The 12,413-nt window shown below is 33.3% G+C and overlaps 3 protein-coding genes across 3 annotated transcripts in view; 1 reads left to right on the forward strand and 2 right to left on the reverse strand.

Annotated features, from left to right (window-relative positions):
- Positions 1-12,413, reverse strand: part of VTA1 (vesicle trafficking 1) — a 726,169-nt gene that overhangs the window by 87,883 nt on the left and 625,873 nt on the right. The gene's annotated exons all lie outside the window — the stretch shown is intronic.
- NMBR (neuromedin B receptor) overlaps positions 1-12,413 on the forward strand; it is a 75,010-nt gene that overhangs the window by 9,914 nt on the left and 52,683 nt on the right. The window lies entirely within an intron of this gene.
- On the reverse strand, positions 5,265-7,047 carry GJE1 (gap junction protein epsilon 1). The gene is given in 3 exon segments (XM_050787425.1): positions 5,265-5,657; positions 6,177-6,371; positions 7,009-7,047. Coding segments are annotated over 3 exon segments (627 nt in total).

Genomic DNA, 12,413 nt, shown 5'->3' on the forward strand with positions numbered 1-12,413 from the left:
TTCCTGTAGGTTTCTTTAGATGTTATTTATCAAGCTTAGGTAGATCTCGTTTAAAGTGAGAGGTTTAGGGTTTTTGGTTTGTTTCATTATAAATGGGTGTTTATAATATAACTTTTCATTTCAGGGATAAATCCCACCTAATATGATGTATTATTTTTATATATATTGCTGAATTCTATTTTTGCTAAGAATTTTTAATATCAGCATTATGCTGGCCTCCTTACATGAAATGGCAAATATTCTCTTCTAATTCTTAAAAAAGATTTTGGAGTATTATTTCTTCCTTAAAGATTTAATGGAATTCACCGCTGAATTCGTCAGGGCCTGACATTTCTTTATGGGAAGGTTTTGGATTTAAAATTTTAAAAATCCATATATGGATAGTTATATTTTTTGTTTGTGTCTGTCAATTTTTAGTAGTTTGGAATTTAGAAATTTTTTCATCTAAGTATCAAAAACTTACTGACCTAACATTGTTCTGGATGTTTCCTTATAATTGTTTCAAGGTTTTACTATAATTTCCCTTTTCTAATTTATCTTATGATTTTCATTTTCTCCCTTATTATCTCATATTATCAAACCAGAAATTTATAAGTTTTATTAATCTTTTCAAAGAACGAGATTTTGGGTTAATTGATTTTCTCTATTGTCTTTGGGTTTTATATCACTGTGTTTTATATTCGTATTTTTATTTGCATCTTTCTATTTAATTTGTATTTAACGTATCTTTTAAAAACTTCAGGCTGGGCATGGTGGCTCATGCCTGTAATCTCAGCACTTTGGAAGGCCGAGGCGGGTGAATTGCATGATCAGGAGTTCGAGAGCAGCCTGGCCAACATGGTGAAAACCCATCTCTATTAAAAATATAAAAAATTAGCTGGGTGTAGTGGCGGGTGCCTGTAATCCCAGCTATTCAGGAGGCTGAGGCAGGAGAATCGCTTGAACCCAGGAGGCAGAAGTTGCAGTGAGTCGTGATCGCGCCACTGCACTCCAGCCCTGATGATAGAGTGAGACTCCTTCTCAAAAACAAACAAACAAACAAACAAACAAACAAAAAACCCAACAACTTCAGAAAATGAACAGTTAAAATTACTATATAATGTCTTTTCTAACATAATATTTATAACTTCCAATATTCCGCCAAACACTGTTTTAACTGTTTTCCACTTATTTTGATAAGTTGTAATCGCAATTTTGTTTAAAGCAGTTTTTAATTTCCCAGGTATTTTTTTTCTTTGATCCATGGGTTAATAAAAGTATGTTGTTAATTTTTCAAACATTTGGATGTATCCCTGCTATCTTAATTTTATTAATTTCTAGTTTAATTCCATTGTGACCAGAGACTATAGTCTGTATGATTTCAATCCTTGAGACTTTCTTATGGACCTCTTTTGGTGAATGTTACAACGATCTCTTTTGGTGAATGTTACACACGCACTTGAAAAGAATGTCTGTTCCGTTGTTGCTGGGTGGAGTATTCTATAAATATCAATTAGTTCAAGTTATGTATTAATAATTTATAATCTTCTGGTATCCTTTCTGATTTTCTATTTACTTTGTCAGTTTAGATGCTATTACTGAGAGAGAAGTGTTGAAATCTTTAGCTATAATAGGATGTATTTCTTTTTTCAATCTACCAGGTTTTGCTTCATGCATTCTGAATCTCTATTAACTGGTGGCATACATATTACAACTATTATGCTTCATGATGAAATTATACTTTAAACATTATGAAATGTCTCTTTAATCTCTGTCATCATTCCTTGCTGTAAAATTGACATGAGTTTTCTCATATTAATATAGTCAATTGAGCTCTCTGATGCTTAGGGTTTGCATGATACATCTTTTCCCATTTATTTTCTATAAAATATTTAAGATTTTAAAATATTAAACCTTTAAATATTTAAAAATGTTTAAAGTGGGGTTCTTGTTAATAATTTGGTCTGGCTTTTAAAAAACACATTTAGACAATCTCTTATGTTTTTGGAGTGGCAAGATCTCTTGTATTTATTGTTAACTATTGATATGTTTGGGTTTGGTTCCACTACCTTGTTATTGTTTCTATTTGTTTCATCTGTTTTTGTTCTCTTTTTTCCTTTCCTGCTACCTTTTGTATTAATTGAATGTCTTATGATTCCAGTTAATTTTGTTCGTTTGCTTGTTAAACCAAAATTGTGTTGCTTTTTTAAACTGGTTGTTTTATATTTTATAATATACAACTTTAAGTTATCACAGCAAACTTCAAATGATAACATACTTTACCTATATTACAAGAATCTTATAATAGTATACTTCTACATTTGATTTGATTTGCCAAGTTTTATCAATTTTATTGTTATTTTCAAGAGTGATCTGGGATTTATTTCACTTTGTTTTCTAAAATGTTACTTTTTACCTATATCCTTATTAAATTATTTTTGTTTACCTTTGTTTAATAAGTTCTTATGTTTGCTTTTTGAATTACATTTATTGTTTCCTTTTTTATAATAGATTTATTTTCAGCTGTCAATTTTCAGTGCAATACAAATTTGCTCATATCTCATAGGTTTTAATATGTAGCATCTCACTTCTTGTTCATATAAATAGTCAGAAAAGCTTCAGTTTAAGTTATCTTATTTGACCCAAGAGCTTTTTATGAAATGGTTTTAAATAGCATTTCAAATGGTTAGATATTGTTTAGTTTTGATGTTCTTATTAATTTTTACTATATTTGCATTTTAGTCAGAAAAAATTAGTTTTCATATTGGAATATGAATTTTTATATATTCAGGACTATATAGCTGTGTGCTAACAATTCTGATATAATTACTAACAAAATGAAATCATAGTAGGTCGGTAGTGAATTTCCAAGACTGTCTAAACCACCTCTCTCATCTTATCTCTGTCTTTAAACATAACAATATGTAGTGTTTAGTTCAAAGAAGTAGAGGCAAGCAAGGTTTCTTTGGTGGCTTGGAGATGCCATCCTTCCACCTTGTCAGTTGAAGAGATCAAGAGCTCAGGGAGGCTGAGGAAGCTAGATTTTAACGGATGCTACAGTAAGGTGAGAGATGGAAAATGAGAGAGCTTCAGAGATCTGCAAAGGGCTTTTCAGTGAGTCCTGATCAGTGCAACATCTTTAAATATCTTTCCAGGAAAAGAACTAATTGAAAGGATCAAAAGGAACAATACTCAAGATTCATACAAGACTGAGAATATTTGCTGTTCCCAAAGTCAGAGTGGAAAAATCTCTTAATAAAGAGATATATGTTGACCATGCCCTACCCTAAAAGATGAATCAGAGTGAGAATAAATCCAAGTGTTTATCTATGATTGGGCAATAATATTAAGGGGAAGTCTTCTGTGGGATTTTTTGGAAAAATGATCTTCCCTGGGAAAGAATCCTGAGAGGCAAACCAGAATAAGGTCCTTTTGCCCCATCTCCTTTCTTGCCTTGGACAGAGAGAACCTGTTTCCTGTAGCAATGGCAATTTGTGTCACCACCACAAGTCAACCAGCAGGAGGGAAGAATTCAAGATTTTTGAGACTAGTGAAAGGATAGTATTCCCAAACCACAAAAGAGGCATCTGATAGAGCACTCAGAAAGGTTCTTTCTTAGTATTGGGGCAAAACTGGCCTTTCCGTAAGTACTACGCTGGTCATATATAACAAAGCTTGAAAAGAAGCAGAAAGGATCATCTGTTTCCAAGTAACTTAACTGTGCTCCAGAACTAAGTTGAAGAATATTTATGAGAAGAAAAATAACCGTCATCTAACAGGATAAAACACACAATGCCTGACATTCAATAAAAAATTACCAACCTTGGAAAGATGCAGCAAAAATAGGACCCATAATGAAAATGTGTATGTTTGCCAGCAGATTGGCAGGAGCATTCCACCTTGAATGCGGGCAATCAAGGGGTATGTTATCTATAGAGAATTTAAAAATAAGGATAAAATATTAAACATGGTTGCTGTTTGTTAACACCAACAGTTAGTTATTCTAAACAAAGAAAGTCAATACATATCCTTTGTTTGTAGAGTGGACAATTTTTACCAGTCCCCACCCTGTTGGCATGCCACTGCTATAGTATGATTTTACAGCTCACGTGCTAGATTATGATTTTATAAAGGTATTAAATCTTGATGATCTTTTTTATACGAATTTTTTAATGCAGTACTTGTTAACAAATAGATATCAGTAGCTATTTGTGGAATGAAGATAAGTTGGATTTTCTCCTGTGCTCTCATGTAGAGAAAACCTCAGTGATGAAAACCTTAGATACAGAAATTCATGATGTCAAACATAGGCTGCATAAAGCTTAAGGAAAAATGGAAAACCTTAGTATCTGAGTATACTCATTTCCCTACTAAGTTACCAGTATAAAGCAGTAATACATAAGGATTTTAAATAATATCGAATGAATCAAATGATTGTTGGTAAGGCAGGCAGATAAAAAGAAATGCACTAAATTAATATACAATTGTCTCTGAAATAATTTCATAGCTATTGAGGAAGTCTAACTTAATATAAACACAGTGTTCCCTTTTGATAAATATAGAAGTTACAGTTACAGAACATCTGTGGGCACAGAAAGGTTTTTTTTTCCTGAGAAGAAACAAGGATCCCATGTGCAGTATTATCCATAGCATTTTTTATTTATTTGGTAACTATATTTCTATATCATTTTAATATTGAAACTTTCAAGAAAATGATTGAATAAAATTTTAAAAATGTAATTGTTCAATTTCTTCAAAGTAATGGTCAAACTATAGAATTACTCCTTAATAATTAATTTATAACTTTTGTGCTTAAATAAGTTATATTTTACATGAATGCAAAATAATTACACCCTCAAATTTAAAACTGTATAGTTCCACAGAAAGGAAAATATGAAGATCTGGATTATGACTTTGGCCACCCAAATTAACCTACCTGACCATCAATTTTCCACTTCGTAAAAAAAGACAATAAAAGTTTCTCTGGCCACAAAAAACTGATCAATTAAGATGTATGTGAGAGAACTCTGTAAAAGCACCATTTAAAAATAAATTAACAGTAGTTCTGTTTATATTTTCTAATAAAAGTGATCAAAATTAAAATAAAATGAAATAGTTCTTCAAGAATCCTTATCTTACAACCAGGCATTATATTTTATAGTAGACGTGAATTTCAGACACATTGAAGTAAGTTTGTTTTGAAATTGTGGTACTCACTAAGTATGATAAAACTAAATAAAAATGATAAAGAACTGTAACATGACAATAGGTAATCCATTCTTTGGTCATTGTCCGAATGGAAAGTATAATCTTCTAAATATGATCTCAAAAATCTCAGCAACACATAATACCATTGTAATTGCTGTAAATGTATACAATGCAATGAGAAAAATGGTTTTTTCAAAGTATTCTGGAACCATGCATCTTACAATCATATTTTCCCCAAGAAATCTAGCATCACACAGGTAAAGAGATTTTACTTGGAAACCAAAGAGGTAAATCTGAAGCCAAAATGCTATTGCCTCTAGACTAATTCTTAATAAAACAGAGAGTATATAAATTACAGTGCAAATAGGCTTTTGAAGAATGCATTCTTGATTGATGCTTTTACATGCAGCATAAAGATGAAAAATAGCTCCAGGAACCAGGACAATCACTAGTTGTAATGTCCAGAACACCTAAAGTATGTCAGAAATATCTTAGTAAATCAATTAATCAATATGTAACTAAAAATACACAAAAAATGCCACTAACTCTCAACAGAGACTAACTTAAAAATTCCAAGTTTCATAAATATCATATATATGTCTTAATATAATGAAGGTAGTAATGTCAAACATATTTATTGTGAAAACATAGTCATATATTACTATAGCTGCCTCTTAATGACTGATAATGATGAAGTAGTTTATTTTATTAGCCAGTTAATTTCTATATTCCAAATATAGGTCTGGAGAATAATGATAACATTAGTAGATAACAAAATGCCAGAATTGGAAGAAACTCCCCAAAACTCAATTTATCTGAAATATACAGCTAATTAAAGAAAAAGTAACATAATCCTTAAAAAAAAAAAAAAAAAAAAAAAAAAAAAAAAACCAAAAAAAAAACCTGTTAGGGTATTTCTCATATTATGACATTATTTTACATTTAAAGAGAAAATGAGTTTGTTGTAGAGTTAATGTTTATGTGCACACAGAAAAACTTACTTGTGGAGTGATTGGCCTGAACTGATTGTAACAGAAGAGATTTATTTCTCTTTTGTCTGTAATCCTACTGAAGTGCAAGGCCTCATTCCCATAAACTGCAAAGCCTAGCACCCCGAGGAAGAACATTTGGATTGATCAAAAGAAAAGGGTGTGGAATTGACCAATCACAGTTGGAGGTTTAACCTGTTATGGTTTTAGGAGAAAAAGAAATCTTTTAAACACAAACATTAAAGGAGGACATTTAAAAAACATCCTTATATCGCATTTAAAAAATGTAAGATTCAAGAAGTTTTGAAGCCAAATTGACCCTTAGAGATCATCAAATCAAATATAATTCCTGCATTATGAGATTTCTCACTCTTAAAATATGAAAAGCAACATTTGATAGGGACATGTGTAATTTTGGAAATATTTAAACAGCTTTGAACTCAATTAATATCCCCACCACCGTAATCCATTTGCAGTAAAATCAGAATATCTAATACTTCTTTTTGAAAATTAGATAACAAATCCAGTAGTAAGCTCAGTCCATACACTACCTTAACAACTAAATAATGTTTATTAATTGTAATTAAAGCTTTTTTCCCCTACTTCTTAATTATGAAATTGAGAGTGAGCCACACTAAAACAGCAACATCTAAAGATACTTCCTGAATTTTTCTCTTTAGAGTTTTAAATTCAGAATATTTTGAAGTATATGGTTGACACTTACAGTATTCTCCATAGATGTAGAGAATTTATTCACCAAGACTTATGCAATTCAGGTTAAAATACTCAGAAAAGACTCATACAATTGCTTTTTTGTTTGTATAATACTTACACATCCTTCATAGAAGTTTTTGATGTAATTTAGAGACATGTCTCAGGAGATGTTATCCTGACATTCCTGTGGGTTAATTCTTGACCCACATTGCCAGTTTGCTTCTGCCAGAATCAAGCTCTTTTATTCTCTCAGGACTCTTACAGCAGAAAACACTCATCACTACAAATTTCTCTCCCCTCTTCCTTTTCTCTTAGATCTCTGGGGCCCCATTCAACTTTCCTATCTCTGTCCCAAAACAAAACAAAAACAAAGAAACAAAAGCGGAGAGCATGTGGCCAATCTAATAATCCCTTGACTTACACTGTCAGCATAGCCAGCCAGGAATGCCAGCAAAGCAAGAGACCAGCCCCACAAAGGTTCTGAGCACTCAACGCTTCTACAATTACCTAAAAATGGACTGTATCTAAATTAGTGGGCTCTTTAGCTTGGAGTTTTCTCTGATAATGTTGAAGTAATCTTTTTATTTTCCTTTTTATTTTATTTAGGTGTGTCCTAAAGGATAGTACATGGGAAATATTCCTGATTCTTTATTGTTTACTTCCATAAAGTATAACTAATTTCTGGGAAGTCTTAAGAAATTGTAACACAGGATATAATAACTATTGCATTATTGAATATTATTGATGTATTGCTATATTTGTCTAGTTGTTGAATGCTTGCCACAGACATGGAAAAATCTGTAATTAGATCTCTGGGCTAAGGAAAAAGATAGCAAACTGCTAATTAAGGCAAGACCAGGAGCTAGCACATATCATGAGAACAAGCCTTCCCATCCTTTCTTTTGTCCTTCAGTAGATACATCATCTATTAGACATTGTTATGGGTGTTGAGGACCAGCAGGCACCAAGACCAGTAATTACCTTCTGACTTACATATCTGCTTACTATCTTCCATCCACCTATAATGTCATACAGCTAATTGTTGATTATATTTGCTTTCTTTACTTGCCTTTCTCATTTTCTTGTGATCTGCCAGAGGTTGTAACTTCAGACAATGTCATTGCTTTCTTCTAGCAAGTGGAGAAGTGACTGCATGATACATGTATTTGTAACCAATAAACAAGGGACAGTGTTCTTGTTGAATAGGAGTGCTGTGCTGGATAGGAAGAAATAAAAATGGACAGCTTAATGATCCCTCAGAATGGTTAGATAAAAGATATTTGTGTATATTCCCATCTTCTCAGAATCAGAATTTCAGGTTTACTTTGTGTTGATTCCCAAGAAGGGACATCTAAAAGCCCTAACAACTATTTGCATAAGAAGGAATAGTGCTTTGGCTTTTACCATTGTACAGTAGTGAATGCTATTGTTTAGTCAACTGTATACAATTGTCAGACATATAGAAATCATCAGTGTCTCCTTTCAGGGGTGTATAAAATTGTCTTGAACCTTAATTGCATGTGTAGAAGAAGGGAGTGTAGCATCATTGTCATTGCTGAGATCTACAAGGGGCCAAATAATTAATACCAATCTTTCTCTTACATGTTCTGATCCAATTGGGTAATAAGACAAAGGAATAAACCATATGTGGGCCAAAATATCACACATAAAGATTAGGCTGAGGAGGGATGTTGCTTATCTTTTTAGGAAAGTGTGATCCTTAGTGAGACTGGCCTCAAATGTATGGCAATTGGTAAGGGTGTTTATTCAAGTGACAACCTGGGTTTCTTGCATACTAATGGCCGCAGGTTCCATAGCCGCAGGTTCCAAAAGCAGAAAAAGGGTGATTCTCAATATTCTCAATGCACAAGCATTGTTTAGCACTCAGCTTGCTTCATGTTTGCTAATCTTACATTAGGCAAAGAAAGTTTCAAAATGAACCCAGGTTTGAGAAACATCATCTACCTCTTGATGGATCTGTGAAGTCATGTTGCAGAGGTGTGAATGTATGAAAAGAAAGTATTTGTGGCCAACTTTATATTCTATCACAATGTGCCCACTGATTACAAATATTAACATCCCTCATGCATGTCTTCACTTTCATTATAGGATGCCAAAACTATCATCTAATTGTAGAATTAAAATTGAAGTCCAGGATTTTGTGATTTGCATTATATCTGGATGTGGCTACTCTTGATCTAGAATCTGGAGAAACAAAGGGAAAAGTTACATTCTACATGACATCAATATACAATGGTGATACAGGAATAGGATGACTGCAATAGACACTTCCACACCAAAAGTAGAAGAACAGGAGATATGTAACTGTCACTGGTCCGTAACAATTCTGAAATCGTGCAAGGAAAAATATTGCCTGTTGTCCCTACTCTGGAGGCAGGGAACATTCCATGATTGAGGCATGGCTGTATTACCCTGAAAGCTGTTCCGCAGTATATTATACTCTCCTTAATGGAAGTGGTTCCCTGGTCCATTGTTGTCAGTGGCCTGTAGTTCCATTCTCTGTGTTCTTGGCTGAAAGCATCTTCCCTTTTTCTTGAAAAAAAGAAATGATTATGCTTGAATAAATGACTTGCTCAGACTGCTTCTTGCTAGATAAAAGCTGGGGGGCCAGAAGTCTTTTTTATAATTTGACCAATATCTGGCCTTTTAAGCCATAGTAATAGCTGTTTTGCTGATACAAACCTCTTAATAACTCTTTGGCTTTCTGTGTAATAGATTTCATATACTTAGTTTTAGTAAGAGTCATATAATTAAATAAATATATCTCTCTACAGATATATTTATGGCTGTTTTTGGATTAGACTTTTCTGAAGTGCTCTTAAGATATTTAGAAATCTTTTGTCTAATTGAGATAGTCATTAGTCATGCCTTAAATATTTAAAAAGTCTAATCAAAGGACATTGTAGCCACACCATTGATTTGACTTTTACCCTAAGACCGTTTCTTACATTAGAAAGTTTTATTGGCTAGGGAGACTAGAAATGAGATAAAACATTCACATGTAGCCAGTCCCGACCTCTCTATATTTTCTCCAAGTTTTTCCTGCAAACTCATTTCTAGGTCTCTTTACAAAGTAATGTTGATTGATTGCTGAAACATGGGTAAGTGAGGGGGAAATAAACTTTGACCTTATTTTCTCCTCTGAAGAGCTCAGAAAATTATTGGGGTACATAGCACCTGGATGGTGCTGCAGAGCTTGACCCTTATCTACACTCCTCATCAGATCTCAATATGAAGAACAAAGGCCAAGCAGAGAAGTAACCAAGTACAACATATACCAGGGGTGTAGTTGAGAAATACAAAGGACCCCATATAAATGAATGGCATCAATGTGAGTGGGAGGGAGCACACAGTACCTAAGATCACGGGCTCTGGAATCAGAGATTTGAGGTCTCAAGCAGATTATTTCACACCTTTGAATCTCAGTTTCTCAAACTGGCAATGAAAATTGTACTTACCTCAAATGATTGTTGTATGTGGATTATTAAACGATTTGGAAAACATTTATCCTGTCGTTAATGAGAGCCTGGACGAACTATGGTCTCCTTGTTATACAGACTACAATATATTAACAAATTAATACTCCTTAAGCAAAGAAAAGTCACTACTTCCTTGAGGGTAAAGAACCTTTGTGTCAGCCAGAGTAAGAGTGTTTTTTGGAAGAATAAATAATACATACAAATTCCATGTCTGTTTTCAATGTCTTTTCTCTCTCTCTCTCTCTCTCTGTCTCTGTACTTGGAAACTGAGTGCATTTTCCTTCTGAGTCTATCAGGATACCAAGACATCTACTTGTCAGCAAGGACTAGTGGGATTGAACCCCAGAAAGGCTTATGGCTGTTAGTTAATTTAATCATCAAAATATACCTCTGCTCTTTCAGCCCTAAAGATTTTTTAGGAAGCATGGCTGGGGAAAACTTAAAATCACGGCAGAAGGCGAAGGGGAAGCAGGCACATCTTTGCATAGCCAGAGTAGGAGGAAGAGAGAGAGAAAGAGTGGGGAGCTGCTACACACTTTTAAACAACCAGATCTCACAAGCACTCACTATCACAAGAGTAGCACTGAGGGGGAAATCTGCCCCCATGAGCCAAACATCTCCCACAGGCCCCACTTCCAACACTGAGGATTACAATTCAACAAGATTTGGACACGAACACAAATACAAACCATATCAACATTTAAATCACAAAAAAGAAGTAAAATTATCTCTGTTTGCAGATAACATAATTATACAGCAGGAAACACTAAAGACTCAACCAAAAAAATTCTGTTAGAATTAACAAATGAGTTCAGTAAAGTTGCAGGACACAAAATCAACACACAAAAATCGGTGACATATCTGCACACAAACAAAAAATGAGCTATCTGAAAAAGCAATTAATAAAACAATCTTATTTACAGAAGCTGTAAAAAGAAAAAAAATACTTACGAATTAACTTATCCAAAGAGGTGAAAGACTTGTACAATGAAAATTATAAAACACTGATGAAGAAAAAAGATAAATGGAAAGACATTCATACGCATGTATTGGAAAAATTAATATTATTAAAGTGTCCACACTATCCAAAGTGATCTATAGAGTCAATGCAATCTCTATTAAAATCTCAATGGCATTCTATACAGAAATAGAAAACATAATCCTAAAATTTATATGAAACTACAAAAGACTCCAAATAATTGAAGCGATACTGATCAAGAAAAACAAAGCTGGAGGCATCATACTTCCTGATTTCAAAATATACTATAAGGACTACAATAATCAAAATAGTATAGTATTGGCATAAAAACAGACACATAGACAAATGGAACTTAAGGGAGCCCCAAAATAAGTCCACCAGAAGGTCAACTCATCTTCAACAAGAATGTAAAGAAAGTCCATTGGGGAAGTGATAGTTTCTTCAACAAATCATGCTGGGAAAACTGGATATCCACATGCAGAAAAATGAAACTGGACCTTTATTTCACCCCCTGTACAAAAATCAACTCCAAATAAATTAAAGTTTTAAGTGTAAGACTTGAGAACATAAAACTACTGGAAGAAAACATAAAGCAAAAGCTTCTTTACATTGGTCTGAGCATGGATTTTTGGATAGGACACTAAAAGCCAGACAACAGAAACAAAAAAAAAGATAAGTTATTTGAATTAAAAAGCTCCTGCACAGCAAAAACAAAACAAGACAAAACAAAAACCACACACACACAAAAGTAAAAAACCTTCAAAACCAAAACCAAATAACCACCCCCCCCATCCAAAACCCAATGTTGAATGAGCAACCTACAGATTGGGAGAACATTATTTGCAAACTGTGTATCTGATAAGGGTTAATATCCAAAATATAGAAAGAACTCGTACAACTCAACAGAAAAAAAAATATTCCCCCAAATAACCTGACTCAAAAATGGGCAGAAGAATAAATAGACATTTCTCAAAAGAAGAACCATAGATGGTCAATAAGTATATTAAAAAGTGCTCAACATCTCTTATTATCAGGGAAACACAA

This window comes from Macaca thibetana, chromosome 4 (assembly GCF_024542745.1).
Source record: "Macaca thibetana thibetana isolate TM-01 chromosome 4, ASM2454274v1, whole genome shotgun sequence".
Lineage (NCBI taxonomy): Eukaryota > Metazoa > Chordata > Mammalia > Primates > Cercopithecidae > Macaca > Macaca thibetana.